Source organism: Salminus brasiliensis, chromosome 13, assembly GCF_030463535.1.
Source record: "Salminus brasiliensis chromosome 13, fSalBra1.hap2, whole genome shotgun sequence".
Taxonomy (NCBI): domain Eukaryota; kingdom Metazoa; phylum Chordata; class Actinopteri; order Characiformes; family Bryconidae; genus Salminus; species Salminus brasiliensis.
The window spans coordinates 3,372,233-3,395,661 of NC_132890.1; the positions used below are offsets into that span (position 1 = coordinate 3,372,233).

The following is a 23,429-nucleotide window of genomic DNA, read 5'->3' on the forward strand; positions in this document are numbered from 1 at the left end:
GAGCATCACTTTTAGGAAGACTTTTCATTTAAAAGATCATATGTTGGACACATATGCATAATATATGTGTCATACATCCATCACTGGATTGTTTTTCACATAATTTAAATCAGGCAGTTGTTCTTTACATTGTTAAAATGATAAATCGACCAATAGAAATGCTCCAAAATGATTTGGAATGATTTTTCCTTTACATTGCTTAAATATATATCACATTTTGTGGCATGTATGGTACATATATTTCAATATGTGACAAATATATGTTGGATCTGTATATCTGTATATTTTCTTACTTCTTTTATTTCTATATTTCTATATTTATAAATATATCTATATATTTTATTTTTAATTTAAATTTAAGTTAAATGTAACTTTTATTTATTTTTTATTTTATTTATTTATTTATTAATTTTTTGCACTTTTGCACTTTATTTCATTAAGTTAAGGTTTAGTTTAAGTTTAGATTTAGATATTTTAGCTTTGATGTGGGCAGACTGTCTAAAAAGCATTTCACTGCAAGTTGAAAATTGAAATTGAATATAGGGGAATTTTATATATTCTAATTGATGTCATATATGAATATAAACGGGTTAATTAGCAGCACATCTTGCCTAAATTGTGTGACCGAGCAAATTCCTGCTCTTTCTAAAATTATGTAATGCCCCTCCACGCTACTATTATGTCGCAATCTGAGCAATCGGAAATGACGTCATGTCTTCCACGGTGGCTCTGGGACGTGGCAGCACGCAGGCGCCGAGTTACCGGCTTCCCTGCTGAGAGGAGCAGCCTTACCGCAGCAGCAGCAGCAGCAGCAGCAGCAGCAGCAGCAGCCTGACGAGGAGACCCACCGACCAAGCTCTACAACCACCTTCTGACTCGCGATGGGGCTGACCATTTCCTCACTGTTTGGCAGGCTTTTCGGGAAAAAGCAGATGAGAATATTGATGGGTAAGTGAAGAATGAGCGAGTGAGCGAGTGAACGAGGGGACGAGGGGACGAGTGTGGTGGAGTTAGCTAGCCAGCCAGCAGGGTTAGCCTCCCCTCGATGTCCAGTGTACTGTAGCTGGCTATAGCTAAATTCTGACACGATCCAACCAGACAGGTGCGGTTGGAGTAGAGCGAAATACAGTTTGGGTATTTGACATTTTTTGTGGCCTATTAATGTGTTTTTATTGTCACGTGTCGTTTGTTAAATTCTGACAGTAAGGGAGCTGGCTCCGTAGCTAGCTAGGTGGGTAATGCTAGCTAGCTCGCTAGCTACCCATCCCAGTCCCAGCCTAGTTCCTCTCTCTGTGTTCAGCTGGCTTCAGCTTCAGACTCACACACTCAGATTCACTAATTCAGTCAATTATTATTATTTTTAGGTTAGATATGAATGATAACGTGGTAGATCTATTTTTATTCCCTTTTTTTAAGGAGCCAGTCACTCTGTGGCTTCCCATTGTTCATATGCAAATAATTAGTGGTGTAATTTATTCAGGTATAGCTCATATGGCTCTTCCCAAGTGGCTGTAATGACTGATATTCAGAAAACAGAAAATGCATTTTAAAAATATGTTAAAAATCCTACTTTTATAATGTGAGATGCTGCTTTTACTGTCAGTTACATCCTGATCTGTATTTCTTGCAGTGGGTTTGGATGCAGCTGGAAAAACCACAATTCTCTACAAGTTGAAGCTTGGAGAAATCGTGACAACAATTCCTACCATAGGTAAGACTTCCTTCTCGTTCATGAGATGTGACTTGTATCTACAAAGTAGTGACTTTGCAGGAGAAGGCGAAAATGATCTAAACTTTGAATGGAAGGCAGCGTAAAATAAGAGCTTTTCTTAAGGTATTTACAGCATTTCTATTGGTCCGTTCATTCAGAATTGGCTACGCTGTGTACAGGAGCAGCTACAAGGCTCAAACCATGGTGAAAACTAAAAACGGACAACAATGGAGATGCATGGTTTTCATTGGACAGCCGTGATAAATATATATCGTCGCTGTTGGATGAACGCATTATTGTAATCTCTAAAATGACAACTTTACAAGAGACTAGTCAGTGCAAAAAGATTTTACTCCAGGTCGTTTTGAAGCATTTTATTGGTCCAGTCATGAAAGTACAGCTGTCAGATTCTCGACTAGGAATAGGTTGTTGTGTCAATGGAAGGATGTGGTTGATGAAAGTTATGCAATACCCTGCTGTGTGTGTGTGTGTGTGTGTGTGTGTGTGTGTGTGTGTGTGTGTGTGTGTGTCAGTCGTTCTAGAGTGGAGAGAAGTTTTGTGAATCTGTTTTGGTAACATTGCTCTTCTCTATTCCTGGGAAGGTTTTAACGTGGAGACCGTCGAATACAAGAACATCTGCTTCACTGTTTGGGACGTTGGTGGTCAGGATAAGATTCGTCCACTTTGGAGACATTACTTTCAGAACACTCAGGTATGGAGTTGTTTGTGTGTTCTGGGTTTTTAACAAATAAGAGATGTAGGAGTAGAGGTGCTTGACTTAACAACATAAGCAAAGGGCAACTGGAGACACAGTTTTAGTTATGCACCAATATCACATCTATATATAATATTGATTGAGCATTAATATCAAAATAATTAAGGTGAAAGGCCTTGCTCAAGGGCTCAACAGTGGCTGCGTGCCGAGCCCGGGCATCAAACCCACAACCCTGTCGTCAATAGTCCGGAGCTCTAACTGCTGAGCCACCACTGCATCCCAAATGAGTATTTGAATAATAATTATTATTCTGTATAATATTATATATAAGCTGTTAAGTGATCGTTAATATTTTAGATAATGCCGAATGTACATAAGCATATTTTGTTAATGCTTGGTTTGTCCAGACACAGCTCACTTCCATGCTATAGAAAACTGAATTGGTTTTCCATGCTCAGCCAGAGGCTTTCAGATTATTAAAATTTCTGTAAATGTTGCTTTAAAAGGTGTATGAAAAGTGTACCACTGGAAACATGTTTAAATAAACAAAATTACGTAGCTTTATTCTTTTATTGGTCACAGAACTTTTATATTAAAGCTAATATACAGTAATATACAATGTAATGTATAAAACTGTATACTGTACGTCAAACAAAGACGTACAGCAGACGGTGAATTTTCAAAAACACATAAATCAAACAGCACCTTTCAGAATCTTGTTGTGAAGTCCTCCAGTACAAAGACTCCTAATTGAGTGAATTACTACCTAAAATGTTTGACTAGCTCATTTTCACAGCATTGATTTGTAATTCTGCAAATACTTAAAGCTCCACAGCTCAGATGCCAGACGCTGGGAATCACAGTTCCAGTTATTTGAGTTGTTTAAATTAAATGACCAGGGTCTCATAGTTAATGTGTCTTCTTTCCAGGGCCTGATCTTTGTGGTGGACAGCAACGACAGAGAGAGAGTAGCTGAATCTGCTGAGGAGCTCGCTAAAATGGTAAGAGTTTTCAGTGTTTCTGTCTGTCTGTATAATGTCTGTGTGTGTAAGCACCCTAAAATCAGCGCTTTCTCTGAGCACATTCTGTCACTGCTGTGTGTGTGTGTGTGTGTGTGTGTGTGTGTGTGTGTGTGTGTGTGTGTGTGTGTGTGTGTTAACTAACACAGAGTTTTGTCACATCCTGTGTATGTACAGTTGCAGGAAGATGAGCTGAGGGACGCTGTGCTGCTGGTGTTCGCAAACAAACAGGATCTGCCGAACGCCATGGCAGTGAGCGAACTTACAGACAAACTGGGCCTGCAGAGCCTGCGCAGCAGAACGGTGTGTACACACACACACACACACACACACTCTCTCAGTTTCTCTCTGTCTGAATAGATGACTCGAACATATTCAGACTAACTCAGATTCAGATTTTTTTTATTTTATTTACTCCCTCTTCCTTTCTCTTGTCCTTTGCAGTGGTATGTCCAGGCTACCTGCGCTACACAAGGCACCGGGCTGTACGAAGGACTAGACTGGTTATCCAATGAGCTGTCCAAACGCTAGTGCCTGTGGGCTGAAGAAAAAGAAGGGGGTGTCTGAATTTGAGAAAGAAAGATAACATTAATCTATAGACTCTGTTCTAAAGAGTGTGTGAGTGAGTGGGTGGGTGAGCGAGCGAGTGAGTGAGTGTGTGTTTGGGCTGATGGGTGATGAGGAGCCAACAGTTATCATGTCTTATCTTTACTTTTCTATTCTTTATTCCAGCTCTGTCCTTACTTTTCTTTCGAACCACATTCTTTTATATGGATTATGCTTTAAATCGCATGTTCACTTGTTAACTGTGACGGCGTTATGGAAGCAGCAGGGCTTCAGAACGGAATTATCCTGGAAAGGGGACCTTCCCTTACACGGTTCTCAGTGTGGATAAGATTTAGCCACACAAGCTCCCTGTCAGATTCCACAGTTTGGTGCTTCCTGTGCTAACTTACTGCTTGATGTACAATTTTGTTCCCAAACAGACATTAAAACCATTACATTCAACAAAATAAACTGCAGACAGGCCTTTCAGTTTAACACGGTTACACACATCTACAGTCGTGTGAAAAGAAATGAGGATATCCCATGAAGATCTGGACGTTTAATCTTAATTTGAACAATATTGAGAGATGAGGTGATTTAACTAAACACACATAACTAAAAGGCCTAAAGACAATGATGATAAAATAATAATAATATTAAAAAAAACACATCAGGGCAAGACTCAGGATTCATCTGTCCAAAGCACCAGAGGTCTGGTCTAGGTGTGTTCTGGTAGGCTTTCATTTTGCCCTGTTGGTGGTATATATTTATTATGCTTATTATTATTTATTTTTTATATATATAAACAGCAAGGGTTTCCTCCTTGCACTCTTCCTTAGTCTTTCTGACGCTAGATGCTGTACTTTGACATCCGCTGTTGTACAAGAGCTACCGGCTACTGTGATGACTTTTTAGGACTGATGAAAACGTCTGTACTCATCTTCAGGTTCTGCTGTTGGGCTGAACTACCTAGAACAGCCTGATCTGGTCATGTTGGTCAGCTGTTCCACTTGTAAATGATTTAGTGGACAGTGGAACAGCGGCTGATTTCTAACAGTTCTGAGATCTGCTTAAACCCCTTCCCAGACTCCTCTACATCTCCACCCTTCTTTCTGAAGGCCTCAGAGAGCTCTCTGGATCTGGCCTTGATGGTGATCTTCTTCACCCCTCACTTCAACCATCAGTCAAGATCAGACCAGACTAAACGTCTGAGGTTTAAATAAGACTCCAGACTCCTCCAGAATAATCCTCTCCAACCATGTTCTGATCATCTGCAGCTGATGTTCTGCAGCTGGTTCTGAACTTTTTCCTCAGGAGAAAATTACATTTCTATTAATTCCATTTTCTAAATGATGATTAAAGACGTTTCTTCAGGTGTGTGAGTTTAGTTAGATTACCTCCATCTCTCAGTGCTGATCACATGAAGACCAAACCAGTCCAGATGTTTAAGGTTTTCATGGGGTCTCCTCTTTTTTTAACATGACTGTATGTGTATATATAGACTCATGGACCTTCAGCCAGCCAGCCAGAACTTAACTTGAGGATTTATAAGGTCCAAAAAAAAACCCACAACCTCCCATTCTCTCTATTTTGGTCTCTACTTCACTCTGAGGCCTTTTCAGTCTGTCTCAACCCTGCTATTCTGAAAGCCTAGATGTTCTAGATACCATAGCTGCAGTACATTTCCAACACTTACAGTGGTAAACCGTGCACTCAGGGCTTTCAAGAAGCTACCCGTTCCTCTCTGTTTAACAGAAACGAACCTTCTCATCCACGTCCAGCTCGTACCCCTACAATCATGCAGGGTGGCGCACCGGGAACATTTACTCTTGAAGAACAGCCACCATGTGTTTGACCACCAGTGCGATGGCTGCACCTTCTTTACATATTTATTGCAGCATGCTCCTGCCTTCCACACCGTTGCCTGTATTGGTGTTTGGCTGAGAATCTATCCACAGTGCAATAAGGTTCCTCTCACCTGTGGTTTACTCTTTTCTGAAATGGTGCACGTTCAGCAAGCAGAGAGGTGACAGATACGGTCACGAGCAGTGCAGAAGATGGACAGGCCATGGAAATGCAATAATAACAGTGTGTGTGTGGTGGTGTGTGACATTGTCTTTGTTTTCTCATTGTGTTTGGTTTTAATGCTAGCTCAGTCCTGGGAAATGCCCTGTGTTTGAGTTGTGTATGTGCTGTATGAAGTTTCACTTGCCCTGCTTTTCTTAAATAAAAGGTTCCTGAAGATTCCCAATATTCCCAGTGTGAAAAGTGTCTTGGATACATAATGCAAGTGGTAGACAGTAGAATCAGTAAAGGTAATCAAAAGACATGGTGTATTTGATGACTTTATGTGTTTGTTAAACCAGAGGATCAGGGAACTAACCTGAAAAAATGACTTTTATCTTAGACAAAAGTATTGGGACACCTGCTTATTCATTGTTTCCAAAACAAAAACAAGGCTAATAAAGAGTTTCTCCTGCTTTTGTTGGACTAACTCTCTACTGCCCAGGGTGCGAAGGCTTTCTACTAGAGTTTGGAGGAGCATTGCTGTGAGAATTTGATTGCATTCATCGACAAGAGCTTTAGTGAAGCCAGAATGCTGGATGATAATCACCACCTTACCTCATCCCCAACTCCCCAACTCATCCCAAAAGTACTGGATGGAGCTCCAACCATCATTCCAGAGAACACAGTTATTCCACTGCTCCACAGCTCAATACTGGGGGGCTTTATTGCCCTCTATGTCCCACACCTGGCATGCAGAGAGTCCTATTCTATTGGCAGTACTTCTCTATAGGGACTAGACAAGCTGTGTGTGTGTGTGCATTTGCACGTCTGTGTCAGCAATGGGTGCTACTTAAAACAACTAAATGCATTCATAGGGGTCATAATAGGGGTGTCCACAAATATTTGGACATGTAGTGTGTATTGAATGTTCTCACTCACAGTATGGTCTCGCTGTGCTGCTGCTCAACCTGCTGACTCAGGGTTTGAGGGCCAACCTGTAGCAATAGCGACCGTGAACTAATGATTCTTTGGAATCGGTTCACAAGTTCAACTGAATCGAACGAATTTTCACGTTTTTATGAGAAAACACACACTGGTTATAATCTGAAAACATAATAAATACACAAATAAATAATACAATTCACACTGTAAAATGCACTGCAGTCTGTAGCTGGCTTAATATTCCTGTTGCTTGGTGTCACTTTAGACTTTAGCCATCTGCTCACATACATTACACATTTATTCTGTATTTAAATCCTGCCTTTTTGCACCTAATTACACTGTACATAACGTCCAAGTTATTGGGCATTTCTAAAAACATGGACAACGTATGTAATATGAAATGAAAGCTGTTTTTTTAATAATAAAAAAAAGTCCATTAATGCATCTATATATAACATGCCAAGGCCTTTAAATAGTAAAGGTACTGAAACGTATAACATACTGAACATTATTATGATTATGCATTCATTTATCATTTATTGATAAAAAAAAGCTATAATGTTATATATATATATATATATATATAGATCATAGTCATGCATGACTTTTAAATTACTAATAATCAATAACCAATAATAATACATTTTATTATTTAAAGTTATTTAATGTTTAATTTCTATTATATATTTATGTTTTTTTTTGTTTCTGTGTGAATGTACGGTTTTATTTCCATTTTAACAAGTTTAACATAAATTTGTTCGGAATTTGTTCGATTTATTTTTTAATTTTTTTAAAGACGTATACCCCCTTCCCTGTACGATGGTTTAAATTAAATAAAATAGAAATAAATAAATAAATAAATAATCAAAAAGCAAAGACCTCGTCCAGGAAATGACGTCATATCTTCCACGGAGGCCGTGACGTGGCAGTACGCAGGCGCAACCACCGCCACCATCATCACCAGCAGCAGCAGCAGCAGCAGCCGCAGCAGCAGCAGCTGGCTATCACACAGCAGCACCTTTAACCCCTCTGAAAGTTTACTCCAGCTCCCCTGACTCTCACAGCGTTACCTCCAGTGCATCAGCATGGGGCTCACGATCTCCTCGCTCTTCGGGAGACTGTTTGGGAAGAAGCAGATGAGGATACTGATGGGTGAGAGCTAGGCTGCGGCCACTAGCGTTAGCCTCGGTAGCTACTAGGCTAGCTGGCATAGTGCTCCCTCACTTTCCCTTCCAGCTGGAAAATCCTCCTTCCTCGTTTTCTGGGGAAATTGGATTACATGTAAAGACTGATTGATCAGCTAATTTCAGTCAGTTCAGTAATAATCGATTAGGTGGCCAGCCCATGAACTGACCAGCTAACGTTACCTGTTGTGTAACCTTTGACCAGATCAGCAAATCCTGCTGAATATATGCACACGTGGTCATCTCGTATATAATGTATATAATATATATATATAATATATGATAAGCGTTTAGACATTAGCGTTGTGTAAATGTTTTATATGTAAATATTGGTTGTACTTGGCTACATCCCCAGTTCTGTTCTTATTGCAGCATAACCAGCTATTAAATAAGCATGTGAGTAACATCTAGTAGACTTTGTAGACGTTGATAATTTAGTGCTGGTTTATTCTTTAAGGCACCATAAGTTTCAGTGCTGGAAAATGTGAGATTTTCTCACTGTAGTATACAGCTAAGTGTATAGAAGAGGAGTACATGCTTGCTGACATATATATACACACATATACACACACATATATATATATACACACACATTTTATATATATATATATATATATATATATATATATATATATATATATATACACACATTTTATATTTATATATATATATATATATACACACACATATATATATATATATATATATATATATATATATATATATATATAGTGAAAGGACTCACATACACTGAGCCTCACATACACAAATTTGTTCTTGAGAAAGGTCCAAACAAAGTCTGTCGGATTCATGATGTGTTTTTAAACTGCAATTGATCACATCTCTGCTCTCTTAATGATGGATCCTATTGTCTTGGTCAAAAGAACAAATCCCAAAAGAGTAAAAATGACAGAAATTACATTATTTAGTAATTTGCATGAGGTGATTTTGTTTATATAAGCATCAGTACCAGTGTCAGGATACCTTCAGCCTACCTAGTCCTCAGATGGAGAGGTGGATGGAGTTCATAGGAATCGTAGGACAAAACAGATTCAAAGTAAAAGTGAACTAAATGTAAAAAAACGCTGAAGAAAAGAAGTAATATATGTATATATATATATATATATATATATATATATATTATACTCTATATAATGTGTTATATTATATATTAGCTTATTTTCCTTGCTACTATGCGACAGTCGAAGCACAAATGTATTATTTGAAAGTATCCAGTTAATATCCCACAGTCTCATGGTAATTGTAGTGAAGAAAGTCTTTTATATGGAAGCTGTTGAACCTCTAATGTTTTGTTGGTGTTGTTTTTCAGTGGGTCTGGACGCTGCAGGCAAAACCACAATATTGTACAAACTGAAGCTGGGAGAAATCGTGACCACCATCCCAACTATAGGTACGTTTAACATTCACTGCCACTTTGCAGTAAGTAGAGCTCATACGCAGTCTGATATGTTTCCGGTAGTCTCACATCATGGTATAGCTGTGATTTATTAAGAGCCCTTTATTGCTTTTACGCAGCAGTACAATGGTATTCAACCTTCACGGTACACACACACACACACACACACACACACACACACACACTCTCTCTCTCTCTTAAAACACATCTGGAATAGTAGGCAGGGAACACATAAACCCAGGGAGCAAACGGGGCTTAGGTGCCTTGCTCAAGGGCACCATAGCCATGGATGCTTGTCCTGGAGATTGAACCAGTGACCTTCAGGGCTGAGCCCACTTTTCTAACCGTTGGGAGGACCCCCAGGTTGCCAGTTTGACTCACTATAAGTAATTGGTTCCTTGAATGTGGTGTGTACAACCCTAATTGTGGCTGGGTGAAAGTCATCTGGAACTCTCGATATAAGCATCATGTCAAAGTCCCAAGAGTAAATACTAGGGATGGATGATGATAATGATGATGGTGATAATAATAATATCAGAATCACCAGTATCAGACTTTATTTGACAACATTTGAAGCGCTCAACAAATCCCGAGGTAGTCACAGTTTCTGTATTGTTACATAAAGCTGATGCGTCCTTGGAAATGTAGTGTTTTTCGCTCTGTTCGGGCAGCTGGAGTCTGACTTAAAGGTCATGCAATAAAACACTGGAGGCTGACAGCTTGGTGCCAGACCTTGGAGCTGATAAGAAATTTTTAACCACCCAGTTATGCAAATTATCTTGTGGTTGAACATTACATGGTGTGCGGCCTGTGTTCCCATGACACAGTAGATTGTATTAAGGAGCTTTTTACTCTGTATTTCGTCAAATTGACCAACCCTCAACCCTCTCTTTTAAAGCAACTGATAATTATACTTGCATTATATTACAAACATCAGGAAAAATATCCTGAAGACCTTAATAAATACTGGTAGAAGTAATACCCTTCAGTTCTGGTCTTTAGTGTATGTAAGATCATCTTAGAGAACAGTAGAACGGTAGATACTGTTTTCCTGGGTCAGTCATTTTTATTGGAAGTGATGCACAGCTATAAATACACAGGTGTGAAGAATAACCAGTCTTGCACCACTGAGACCAGTGAAGTTGTGCCACCTCTAGATGTCACTATGTAACTGGCAGTGGCTGTTTTTTCCCCGACCAGCACAGTTACTTTTCTATTTCTCTGATAACTGAAGAACCCACACTGCAGAACAGTGAAGTTTCACTTCATCTTACTTATTTTAGAGGTTTCTTTAACGTAGTTTAATATAAATCAGCAGGTTTGTTCTCCTGTGCAGTTGTATTTTAATAAATAAAGTGTAAGATGGAGAGTGAATGTTATCAGTCTTTAAAAATGTTTTTTAAGAGCTTCGCTCCAACCCCGGCACATGTAAGAACATGTTTTATATGCTCTAATAACAGCAGTATTTCATTTACTTTATTATAATACTGGACAAACTGATGATATTTTGCCTTTTAAGGTAACTAAACAGTCAGTTTTCCCTTTTAACGCATTCATTTTTTCTTCCCTGGGCAGGATTTAACGTGGAAACTGTTGAATACAAGAACATCTGCTTCACTGTTTGGGACGTTGGTGGCCAGGATAAGATTCGTCCACTTTGGAGACATTACTTCCAGAATACTCAGGTATGAAGTCATTTCATTCAGAACAAGAGCAGAATAAAATCAGTCGACCTTCCTTTATTTTCACTTGGAAAATTGTGTGGTCAACAGCTAATAAAAGAATAAATTGAGTAAATTAGAGTAAATTATATGTTTGAATTAGTAAGAGATAATAAAACTTGATGTAAATATAAAACTAAATGAATTCATTTAGAAATTAATCAACCAAACTAACACAAATAGAATCAAAATTATATATGTAGAAAAAGTTAGAAGAATGCATGTCAACTTGTAAAAAAAACAGAAAAAATCTACATTTAAATTCTTTAAAAAAAATAAAATACAGGTAATAAAAACATCTGAAAATTAAGATAATAATAAACAAATACATAAAAGAATTTAAAAGAATTTAAATTTATTTTCAGTTTTTAATACAACCTTTTCTCTCAAGTAGAACCTCACCTTTTACTTATGTTTGCTTGTTTATTCTCGCATAGCCAGTAATGTTGTAATTAATATGCAGTGTGTACATGTGGAAGATTTAATTACAGCTGTAAAAACTCCTGATGACTCTCGCTCTGAGTATTCTTCAGAAAAACTGGAGCAAAGTCCAGATCTTGAGAAAGTAGTTGAAATTTTTGGTTTTACTGACTCAAACAACAAGGTTTTCCAGGTTTTCTAATAGTGTAAACAATATTTGTGGTTTTATTTTGTATTAACCAATAGACAAATAGATTTTTACAGTAGTCAGTCACATTTATATGTGATCAGCCTGTAAACAGAGGCTTGTTGGGAAGTGCAAGTTCCTATCTGGTTAACAAGATAAAGTGAACCTCCATGAGTTCTCTTTTATTATTATTATTATTATTATAAATTAATTTATTATTTAACCCCTCAAGTTAATATACCACTCTTAACTACATAACTTGTGTATTAGTTTATTATAGGCAATATTAGCAATTTAAAAAAAGAAAAGAAACTAATAAATTTAAGCAGATACCCAGAAATTAATAGTAGTTAGTAAATGATGCATCTTAAGAGGTTCAGTGGTTAATAAGATTTGTCACTACAGATTTGTCTTTTTTTTTGTGTCTTTTTAGGGCCTGATCTTTGTAGTGGACAGCAATGACCGAGAGAGAGTGTCAGAGTCTGCTGAGGAGCTCGCTAAAATGGTAAGTATTTGAGTTATTTGGTGTTTACGCCTCCTTTACTCTCATGTACTGATTTGAGCTGGTGAACGTGCTTCTGTGTCCTCATGGGTGTTATTTCCTGTGTATGTACAGTTGCAGGAAGATGAGCTGAGGGACGCTGTGCTGCTGGTGTTCGCAAACAAACAGGATCTGCCGAACGCCATGGCAGTGAGCGAACTTACAGACAAACTGGGCCTGCAGAGCCTGCGCAGCAGAACGGTGTGTACACACACACACACACACACACACTCACACATACTGGCTAGATGAGACTAATATTAAAATTTGTCCAGATTCAACATTTGATTATTGACTTCCTTTGTTTCTCTTGTCCTTTGCAGTGGTATGTCCAGGCTACCTGCGCTACACAAGGCACCGGGCTGTACGAAGGACTAGACTGGTTATCCAACGAGCTGTCCAAACGCTAGTGCCTGTGAGCGGAAGAGGCTGGGAAGTGTGTGAACGAGTGATAGGTCTATGGACTCTGTTTTGAAGAACCAGTGTGTGTGATGGGACTGAAAGCTGGGAAGGAGCCAGCTTTCACGATTTCAGTGCCCATCGTCATGTTTTAGCTTTCCTCTTCTACTCTGTATTCTTTTTCTCACTTTCTTTATGTTTATTTCAGTGATGTGATTCCTCCTTGCTGGGATGAGAGGGTGTTAAGTAGGGCCAAATTTTTCTTTGGCGTTTTGAGTCTTTCAAAACGTCTTCAGCAAAAAGAGGAACCCAACCCTGCCCGATCAGGGTTTTGGCTTTTTTGGATTTTGCACAGAGCAAGCTGATTACATTCGCTGACCCATAGGTTAGAGTAGCACGACATTCATTTGAGAGCACCACAATGGAGCAGATATGTAAAGGTGGTGACTGTGAAACCAGCACAGGTCTAAGACCAACATTAGGTGAGGAAAATGACTCCCCAGACTTAAGATCAAGCCCAATATTTCTTTGTAGCTTTTTATTTCCATCATTAGTACTGTTCTCATATGCTGGATAGGGAATATCGGTGTAGAGTGGGGAAAGCTGATTGGGAGGGGAAAAAGGAGATGCGACAACCTCAGTGTTTCAAAACTAGAAGTATTTTAACTGAATTTGTTATTAAAACCTCAAAGGTTGGTTTCCCAGACAGGCATTTGGTCTAGTCCTGGACTATACAGCATGCTGAATTAAGATTCAAAGAACAAGGTAGTCCAGGACTAGGCTCGATCTCAGTCTGGAAAACTGACCCCAAGAGTTCGGTCTTGGCCGAGGATTAAGCCCAATCCTGGGCTTCGACAATCTCCATTAAGAATGCTGTGCAGTCCAAGACTAGGCTTAATCCCTGCCTGGGAAACCAGCCCCAGGTCCTCTATAGATCTTTCTAGATCTGATGGAGCCAAAATGCTCTTTTCCACACATTCCCAAATCAGCCAGTGCATGCTGATTCAGCAAAGACACACCGTAGCTCATTGAACTCGTTGGCTTCTCTAAGCGGACGTGTCTGGCTGGAAGTACTGAGTTTCAGTATACAGAGGAGGGTAAGATGCCCTTAGGTTCTGACCATGTAGTGATGTGTGAAACCGCTACTGGTCACTTTACAAACTGACCCTTTTCTCCATTGTTGTTGTTTTTTTAAAGTCGGTAGCAATGTTCGTGTCAGTCATGTCTAAAACACCTGTTGGTATTGTATGTGAGTCCCTGGAGTGCTGCTGGAGTTCACCATTGACATATGAAACTTTTTGTGACAAAAAAAAAAAAAAAATCCCATCAACTCTCGGTTGAATGCAGTGACAGTGTGCTGAACTTGCCTTTTTAGGGATGTTGAACAGATTCTCACTCGGTTGGACCCAATAATCAAGGTGATGTTTGTGTACTTTATGTATGATACTGTTTTAGAATAAAACCATGTTGAACTGACGTACTGAGTCGGACTGAGATGCCTCTGAAGATTAGAACTTCAACAGCGCACACACACACACACACACCTAACACCTAACCAAACAAACCATATAACCATATGTAGCTGCACTACCTGAACGAAAGCATTAGGGACACCTGCTCAGTCATTGTCCAGGCAAGGCTTTCTATTAGATTTTCTTGGTGGGAATTTGATTGCATTCAGCCACAAGAGCCTTAGTGAGGTCAGCATGTTGGATGGAGCCCAGCATATCTTCCCCACAGCTACGATTCTGTGTTGGGACCTCCCATCCATCCACGTGGGGCAGCAGCTCTGGGTTTAGGCTTAGCTCTCCAGATTGCTCAGACTCGAAAACGCAGCCATGTTAGCTTTGTGATTGGTCAGGGTTTTGCTGACATAAGCCTGACCACCCAATCCACACAGAGAGGAAAGCAATGCTGATGAAATACAGCAGATGTTTATTAGACTTTAGAAAAAAGATCTTCATCAGACACTGGGGGCCCTGAGGGGCCAGATTAGGCTAATTGGAAAGAAAACTGAGATTTTGGTTCCCAGAGGCTTTAATGGCATTATTTTCCATAACAGAAACTGGAGAGGGGAGTGTTGGTTAAACAAAGAGGAAGGAGAAGCAGGATAGGAACCTGAAACCTAGGCTAATTTGCATTGGCAGCATACCATCTACCTCCCTGTGCTGTAAGGTGTGGGCGGAAAGAAGGAGAGGATAAATAGAGAGCAGACAGAGGAGTCGGTCTCTTCTATCCTACAGACTCGTCTGCTGAAGTAGCTGGAGGACTGAGCGTGGTGGAGCCAGCAGGTTCCTGAGTCCTGCGTGGTGAGTGGAGCTGTTACTTTACTCCTATTCTGTAGATGCTTTTATTAATATCAACCCCTAATAACTACAACCCTCATCACTATCCTCACCAGGCCACTGCCACCATAGTCACCCTGGGTACTTCTTAAGGATTTCTGGGACATGTAGTCCACTGCTTGCATTTCTTTCTTGTAAGTGACCTTCACCTTTCATGACCTCTTCCACAAATATGTGTATATTGAGGAATCTAGCGTCAGCCTGAGGTTGTGCTTATGGACGGTGTCCTAAAGGGAGATGTCTCCTCTCTACAGATTTGAGGAGGAGGAGAGGAGGAGAACCCAACTGCCAAGGGTTTCGGGCACTCGGGTCTTCTGCCATGTTCTAGTAGACGTTGTGTTGTGGCCTCCTGCCATATGGATGGGATGGACATCACACGGAGTCGCTGGTCAAGGTTCAGCAGACCTGCAGTGGACAGCACCAGGTCTACTGTGACCGCCAATAAAGCCTTAGACTTTTGAAGCAACCAATGTTTGTTGAACAATGCCGACACAAGTTAATCTACTGACTGAAGTACTGTACCTGACTGTAGGAGCAATCCTCAAGAAATAAATATTGTTTATTTAAAAGTCTGTTGCTTGGTTGGCAGGTTCTAGGGATGGCCTGCTGTAAAACAACCAACAACCCATTCCTTTTAAGGCTGTGTGCAAATTTCTGGAAAAAAATAAACAAATAAAAATTGCAAAACCATGTTCATCAATATTTCTCTAGTCTTGTCCTTTTTTCAAACTTTTTTTGGATGTTCTATTCATATTTGACCATTTATCACCTTAAAGCAACATTATGTAGAATTTTACCCTAAAGTCACAACGTAATGCCGTGGCTACTCCGGGCTCAGCCTGCTGCTAACTTCACTATGTAACTGTGAAGAATCTGGCAGGAAAATGCTTGTGAGAACTGCGTAACACAAGTCATGTTTGAATAAAATCCTATAATATTGCTCTACTGTGTCCACATCCCAACTGTAGGGGGAGCCCAGGAGCAAGAAATACCATTTCTGAATAATGCTCCTTTAAATGAAGCTGAGAGACGCTGTGTTTTAATGGGGAATGTGAAATACAGTATGCACTGTGGTAACACTGCATACTTTTTAAATTGGACAAAAGTATTGGGACACCAGGTCATTTACTGTTTCTTCTGCCATCAAGCGTATTAACAAACAGCACAACACACACTGCGAACACACTCGCCACCACCATGTCAGTCAGTGTCACTGCGGGTGCTGAGAATGACCCACCACCCAAATACTACAGTCTGCTCTGTGGTGGTCTGTCCTATGGGGTCCTGAGCATTGAAGAACAAACAGGGTGAAAGGAGGAGGCTAACTAATAGAGTCTGCAGAGAATCAGATGGAGACAGTCTGGGATTATAGATAAGAGTTACAGAGTGCTCCTATATGGTCATTGGAGCTGATAGAATGGACAGTGAGTGTAGAAGTATGGGGGTGGTATTAATGTTATGGCTGATCATGTATAGTTGTCTGCAAAAAGACATCTTAGGACCAGTTTTTATAAAGTGTCTGGTTGATCTGTATAACTTGGATAAGTGATCTAGGTGAGAGGACTCTGGAGGTGTAGTTCAGGGTTCAAGTCATTATTTCGCAAACCGAAACTTGAGAGGTGTCAGAGAAACAGAAACCTAGGCTACCAGAAGACCTGGGCGGAAGGAAGGAGAGGATAAATAGAGAGCAGACAGAGGAGTCGGTCTCTTCTATCCTACAGACTCGTCTGCTGAAGTAGCTGGAGGACTGATCGTGGTGGAGCCAGCAGGTTCCTGAGTCCTGCGTGGTGAGTGGAGCTGTTACTTTACTCCTATTCTGTAGATGCTTTTATTAATATCAACCACATAATAACTACAACCCTCATCACTATCCTCACCAGGCCACTGCCACCATGGTCACCCTGGGTACTTCTTAAGGATTTCTGGGACATGTAGTCCACTGCTTGCATTTCTTTCTTGTAAGTGAGCTTCACCTTTCATGACCTCTTCCACAAATATGTGTAATTTGAGGAATCTAGCGTTAGCCTGAGGTTGTGCTTATGGACGGTGTCCTAAATGGAGATGTCTCCTCTCTACAGATTTGAGGAGGAGGAGAGGAGGAGAGGAGGAGAACCCAACTGCCAAGGGTTTCGGGCACTCGGGTCTTCTGCCTTGTTCTAGTAGACGTTGTGTTGTGGCCTCCTGCCATATGGATGGGATGGACATCACACGGAGTCGCTGGTCAAGGTTCAGGGGACCTGCAGTGAGCAGCACCAGGTCTTACTACAATGACCTGCCAACAAGGCATGAGACGCTAGAAGCAACCAACAAACAGACTGAAGTCTATACTGGCTCTGGATGAGCAAATGCAAAAGCTTAATAAAAGCTGACACAACTTTACTCTTTTACTTTTTTTTTTTTGGTCGGCTTCTGGTTGTCTGTTGCTTGGTTGGCAGGTTCTGTGGATGGCCTGCTGTAAAACAATTAACAACCCATTCTATATAAATATTGTTTTATTAAAAGGCTGTGTGCAATTTCCTGATAAAATAAAAAATAAAAATAAAAATTGCAAAACTACAACAACCAATAGTTCTCAAGTGTGTTTCCTTTGTTATTCTAACAATGTAAGACAAATCAGGTTCTACTAAAGTTCTACATATATGTACTGTTTGCCCTCAACAGCAACTTTAGCTCACTGGGGCTCCTGAGTGGTGCGTCATCAAGAGATCTCTGGCAACACTTATCCAAGACAGAGAGTCCCAGTGAGCACTTTTGGGCCTTCCTATTGCTAGATGGAGCTACTGCTCCTCCATCACTCAGAGAAATGCATATGTAAGCCTTTAACCTCCTGGTACCATTGTGTGACCAGGGGTGTGGTATTGGGGGTAAGGTTAGGACGACTGAATGGGCCTGTGGCTGACTGGAGCCCTAAATCATTTGTCAATTGAGTATTTTGGCTGAATTATTGGAGTTGTGGGGCCCAGAGTCATATCTTTTCAGCTTTAATGAATCACTAAACGGGACGTCTGACAGAGGCTGTGTTTTCAAAGAAAAGTGTGAAATATGGACTGTGTTAACATATTTGACACAAATACCATATTTGACACAAAATAATCAGAATAAGTGATGCAATATGAGTCCACCAATAAAAAACATGGATCTGGTTACTACCCCACTGTGCCAGAGTTTCAAATTCTGCCAGGGTGATCATCTAGGTGTACGTGCTAGCTGTAGAAACTCTGATCCAGCCAGTGTGAGTTTCGCTTTTCAGTAGAACAAGTCTGACTAGTTCCAGGAAGTCCAATCTCAACAACGTCCTGGCAGTTATTCGCAGTTATTCAACTCACTGGAAGTAACAGAGTGCATTGATAAGAATCAGTCGTCCACAAATGTTGTTTTTGGTGGTTTCTGGGTGACGTTGGCCTAGAAAGCAAGTCTACAGTGTTAAACCTCAGTGCTCTTTGCTTTAGTGCCAGGGCCTGGGGGGCATCACACAGCTCTCAATATCATCTGTACATCAACCTTCACGGTTACGTAATGACACGTATGGTTTTCAGATAGTCATAATAACTATAATGACAATACTATAAATAATAATATAAATATAGTTCCTATAGCTACTATAATTTTACAGTTTCAATGAAAAATGAGTTTATTTTAGTTCTGTACATTAATAGTTGTCTATTGTTAGCTGATTGTTTTATTTTTCACTATTAATTAATTCAATTATTTTTGATATTTTGTTCAGATGTAATTTTGTGTGCTTTGGCAACATTGTTGATGAGACAGTCATGCCAATAAAGCCAACCTGAATTGAATTGAACTGAATAGTCATGGATCACAACCGGGGTTGCAAATATTTCTCTGTTGTTAGTCAGCTGTAGAGTGTTAGCCTCTGAAAATCAGTCATTGAGGTCAGTTGATTGTTATACACACTTCATGAGAAAATCGTTGAATCGTTTATCATCCTGAACTCGAACTGTTGCACGGACATACTAAAGGATTCCTGACACCATCTGAAAACACAGAGAGCAAGGCGGCAATAGATTAGCCTGTCTATTCATTTGAATGGCCTCTTAATCCACAGTGCAGTGGTTCCACCTCTAGATGTAACTATGAATCTCGTCACACTGTAGAGATCCCAACACCACACTGCTCTCATTTCACTGCAGTGTTCTGATTTCGTTTCCCCTGAGAGGGCAGGGTCATGAAAATCAGCTTATTTTGACTGGTCAGCTGCATCCTGTGATGAGACATCTCTGTCCTGAAGGGAGTGGCCTCTTTCAGGATGACAGTGTCCCAATCCAAAGGGCATGAGGGCTCAGGGAAGGGTTTGATTCCCTCCATTGGTTCCACAATGATGTAAAATCACATGCTGTGACCTCTAGCAGTCACGAGAGGTCAAGCCAGTGGAACATCTACTACGTACATGTTAGACAGGTCACTCCGCCACCATCATCAACAACGTGTTGAATAATGTGGCTATATATACACCAACGTTTTGTGGTATGTGTGTCTGTGTACACCAATCAGCCAGAACATTAAAACCACTGTCATGCCAGCAAGTGAACAGCCAGTTCTTGAAGGCGATGAAGGTGTTGAAGCAGGAAAAATGGACAAGCGTAAGAATCTGAGACACTTTGACAAGAACCCAACTGTGATATTTAGTCAGCTGGGTCAGAACATCTCCAGAACATCAGGCATCAAGTCTTGTGGGGTGTTTCTAGTATGCATTGGTCAATACCTACCAAAAGTGCTCCAAGGAAGGACAACATGTGAACCGGTGACAGGGCCATGGGCCCCCAAGGCTCATTAATGCTCATGGAGGTCTCACCTCACCCTACTGCTGCTACAGGACATCTTCAGAGGTATTGTGGAGTCAATTTCCCCAAGGGCCAGAGCTGTTTTGGTGGCCTGAGGGAGACCCACACAGTATTAGGGAGCTCCGGGCTATTGATGACAGGGTTGTGGGTTTAAAACCCGGGCTTGGCAAGCTGCCACTGTTGGGCCCTTAAGCAAGGCCTCTTCACACTCTCTGCTCCCTGAGTGCTGGAGTTGGCTGCCCATTGCTCTGGGTGTGTGTGTGTGTGTGTGTGTGTGTGTGTTCACTGCCCTTAGTTTACTAGTGTGTGTGTGTGTGTGTGTGTGTGTGTGTGTGTGTTCACTACTACAGATGGGTAAAATGCGTACATAGTTCAGTGATACATTCATGTACCTTTACCTTTATTAGGAAAGGTGGTTGTAATGTTATGGCTGGTCAGTATACGTTCAGTTAATTTTGCCTAATTTGTGTCTTGTTCTTAACACCTATGATTTGCATGTGGTAACTTCATAAAATTGTCTAATAAAGGTTTCTGGTTGTCATTGTCTGATGTTTACATGTCTACAGATCTGTATTCTGTGCCTGTGCAACATTAGAGACGGTCAGGAAGAGGCCGAACCCTTTACACGACGACTCTGCAGAACTGAAAGGAAACATAATAGAGCTCTACCGAGAAGCAGAAACCGAAACTTAGTCTGGTAGCCTTGGCAATATGCCACCTACTGCACCGCCCTGTGCTGTAGGGTGTGGGCGGGAGGAAGGAGAGGATAAATAGAGAGCAGACAGAGGAGTCGGTCTCTTCTATCCTACAGACTCGTCTGCTGAAGTAGCTGGAGGACTGAGCGTGGTGGAGCCAGCAGGTTCCTGAGTCCTGCGTGGTGAGTGGAGCTGTTACTTTACTCCTATTCTGTAGATGCTTTTATTAATATCAACCACATAATAACTACAACCCTCATCACTATCCTCACCAGGCCACTGCCACCATAGTCACCCTGGGTACTTCTTAAGGATTTCTGGGACATGTAGTCCACTGCTTGCATTTCTTTCTTGTAAGTGAGCTTCACCTTTCATGACCTCTTCCACAAATATGTGTATATTGAGAAATCTAGCGTCAGCCTGAGGTTGTGCTTATGGACGGTGTCCTAAAGGGAGATGTCTCCTCTCTACAGATTTGAGGAGGAGGAGAGGAGGAGAACCCAACTGCCAAGGGTTTCGGGCACTCAGGTCTTCTGCCATGTTCTAGTAGACGTTGTGTTGTGGCCTCCTGCCATATGGATGGGATGGACATCACACGAGTCGCTGGTCAAGGTTCAGCGGGCCTGCAGTGGACAGCGCCAGGTCTACTCTGACCTGTCAACAAAGCGCCAGACTCTAGAAGCAACCAAACTCTCAACAAAAGCCGACACAAGAAACTTCCCTTCCCCATCCACTTCCCTTTTACCCTTCGGTCGGCTTCTGGTTGTCTGTTGCTTGGTTGGCAGGTTCTGGGGATGGCCTGCTGGAAAACAAAAAACCAACCCACTGTAGGGGGGCGTTGTTTCCTTTTGGAAACAACCCTCCCTTACATGTCTCATTTCTTTTAAGGCTGTTCGCAATTTTCTGATGAAAATAAAATAAAAAGCAAAACGATGTAAAACCTCCAATACTTCCCTGGTGTTGTGTGCTTTTTTAAATGACAACACACACTCTTACGCATAAATTAGATTAGGATGAATATAATAATTATAATAATTATGAAAATATCATTTCTGAAGTGTGAACCTTACATTAAACCAAAAACCTTGTATCTCCATTTATGCAGTTTATCACTTTTTGACATAATGTGAATCTTTACATCGTATTCAAATTTCATGATGAACGGACCAATAGAAATGCTCCAAAATGACATGAAAAAAAAAATTGACATTAACTTTCATTAAAAGTTGAGTTTTTTCTCCTGTAAAGTAGCCATTTTGGAGATACAAGGATTTTTCCATGACAGTGACGATATGCTATATAAAGCCTCTCTGGGACTGGATTTAATTCAAGCTGTAAAAGTGCCAATCAATAACACACACTATATGTCCAAATGTTTGTGGACACCCCTTCTTATTAATGCATTCAGCTACTTTAAGTTGCAGTTGTTGCTGACACAGATGTGCAAATGCACACACACTCACACAGCTTGTCTAGTCTCCATAGAGAAGTACTGCCAATAGAATAAGACCCTCTGCAGCAGATAAACATGGACCTGTTGGCTCCATGCTGTCTAATGCCAGGCGTGGGCTATAGAGGGGTATAAAGCCCCCCAGCATTGAGGAGCTGTGGAGCAGTGGAAGAGCTGTCTTCTCTGGAATGATGGTGGTGGAGCTCCATCCAATACTTATGGGATGAGTTGGGGATGATGAGGTGGGGTGGTGATCATTATCCAACATCCTGACCTCGCAAAGGCTTTTGTCACTGAATGCAATCAAATCCTCACAGTAATGCTCCCTCCAAAATCTACTAGAAAGTCTTGCACAGTAGAGACAGATACTCCTACAAAAATATAATTGATTGTCCTTATACTTTTGTCCATATAGTGTATTTACAGGCTTGTCAGAGGTGTAGTTGAATGGCAGCTGTGGGCAAATCTGCAGTTTCAGCTTTGTAGCCTTGTTTAATTTAATAAGCTTTAATGTAGTTCAGCCAATATTAAGTATTATTATCTAGATTTGATATTTTGGGATCTTCAAATGAGATCTTCTAACAGATCCACCCTTTTAAAGTTCTCTGGTTCCTCAAGATTGTGTGCAATGTGTTCTGCAGTTCCTGTTTTATTGCTAATTACCACTGTTCTTATGTCCTCTGTGGAAACCCCCCTCTCAGCACTTGGCAGAGCTGGTTTTGTTGCTCTGATGGCAGAGACCCACCCTTGTTATTGCCTTGTGGAAATGTGGGTGGTTTCCAGCGTCTAAAGTCTAAAGGGAGGAGACTGTGTATCTCGCTGAGTTTCATTTTCCACTTGCTCTCAGTCCTCTTCTCTGGGGCGTTGCATCAGTTCTGTAAGCGAACCCAAGAAAGAGGAAACATTAACAGGTCATTAATGGATTCTGATGGAGTTGTGTTGTAGAACTGCTGACTCACAGCTTAGACACACTTGCAGACCTAATACTTAAGCATCAAAGCCTCCAGTAATGTACACTATATGGACAAAAGAATTCAGACGCCTACATGTTAAAGGACCACACCCGATGCAGCTCTACCAGCAGCAGCAGGTCTGGAGCTCTGCTGCAGTTATGGAGTCAGTTAGAGGCTTTTCTGCACTCTGCTCTGAGCTCAGCACTCGGCCCTGACCCCGCTCTGTAACTTTACGTGGTCTGACTGACACTCGGTGGACACTGAGCTGCTCTCTGTGAGCTGTTCCTCCTAAACTCTTCCACTGTTCAATAATAACACCACTCACAGCTGATGGAGGAAGATCTAGGAGGGAAGGTCTAAATTTTACCAGCTGAC

The 23,429-nt window shown here is 40.9% G+C and overlaps 2 protein-coding genes and 3 long non-coding RNA genes across 5 annotated transcripts; all 5 read left to right on the forward strand.

Moving 5' to 3' along the window:
- The first annotated feature begins 768 nt into the window (after positions 1-768).
- arf5 (ADP-ribosylation factor 5) lies at positions 769-6,244 on the forward strand. The gene is made up of 6 exons (XM_072695035.1): positions 769-948; positions 1,631-1,711; positions 2,314-2,423; positions 3,356-3,427; positions 3,623-3,748; positions 3,890-6,244. Exons 1-6 carry the CDS (start codon positions 882-884, stop codon positions 3,974-3,976), a joined length of 543 nt encoding a protein of 180 aa, XP_072551136.1. The 5' UTR covers positions 769-881; the 3' UTR covers positions 3,977-6,244.
- A 1,642-nt stretch (positions 6,245-7,886) lies between these two features.
- On the forward strand, positions 7,887-14,285 carry LOC140574923 (ADP-ribosylation factor 4). The gene is made up of 6 exons (XM_072695009.1): positions 7,887-8,092; positions 9,455-9,535; positions 11,117-11,226; positions 12,303-12,374; positions 12,486-12,611; positions 12,734-14,285. The coding sequence occupies exons 1-6, from the start codon at positions 8,026-8,028 to the stop codon at positions 12,818-12,820; spliced, it is 543 nt and encodes a 180-aa protein (XP_072551110.1). The 5' UTR covers positions 7,887-8,025; the 3' UTR covers positions 12,821-14,285.
- Positions 14,286-15,010: 725 nt separating this feature from the next.
- LOC140575259 (uncharacterized) lies at positions 15,011-15,856 on the forward strand. Its single transcript, XR_011980802.1, has 3 exons — positions 15,011-15,118; positions 15,211-15,288; positions 15,409-15,856. It is a non-coding gene; the product is annotated as an uncharacterized lncRNA (long non-coding RNA).
- A 978-nt stretch (positions 15,857-16,834) lies between these two features.
- On the forward strand, positions 16,835-17,720 carry LOC140575178 (uncharacterized). The gene is made up of 3 exons (XR_011980793.1): positions 16,835-16,941; positions 17,035-17,112; positions 17,233-17,720. It is a non-coding gene; the product is annotated as an uncharacterized lncRNA (long non-coding RNA).
- Positions 17,721-20,725: 3,005 nt separating this feature from the next.
- Positions 20,726-21,600, forward strand: LOC140575055 (uncharacterized). Its single transcript, XR_011980783.1, has 3 exons — positions 20,726-20,833; positions 20,927-21,004; positions 21,125-21,600. It is a non-coding gene; the product is annotated as an uncharacterized lncRNA (long non-coding RNA).
- The last annotated feature ends 1,829 nt before the right edge of the window (positions 21,601-23,429 follow it).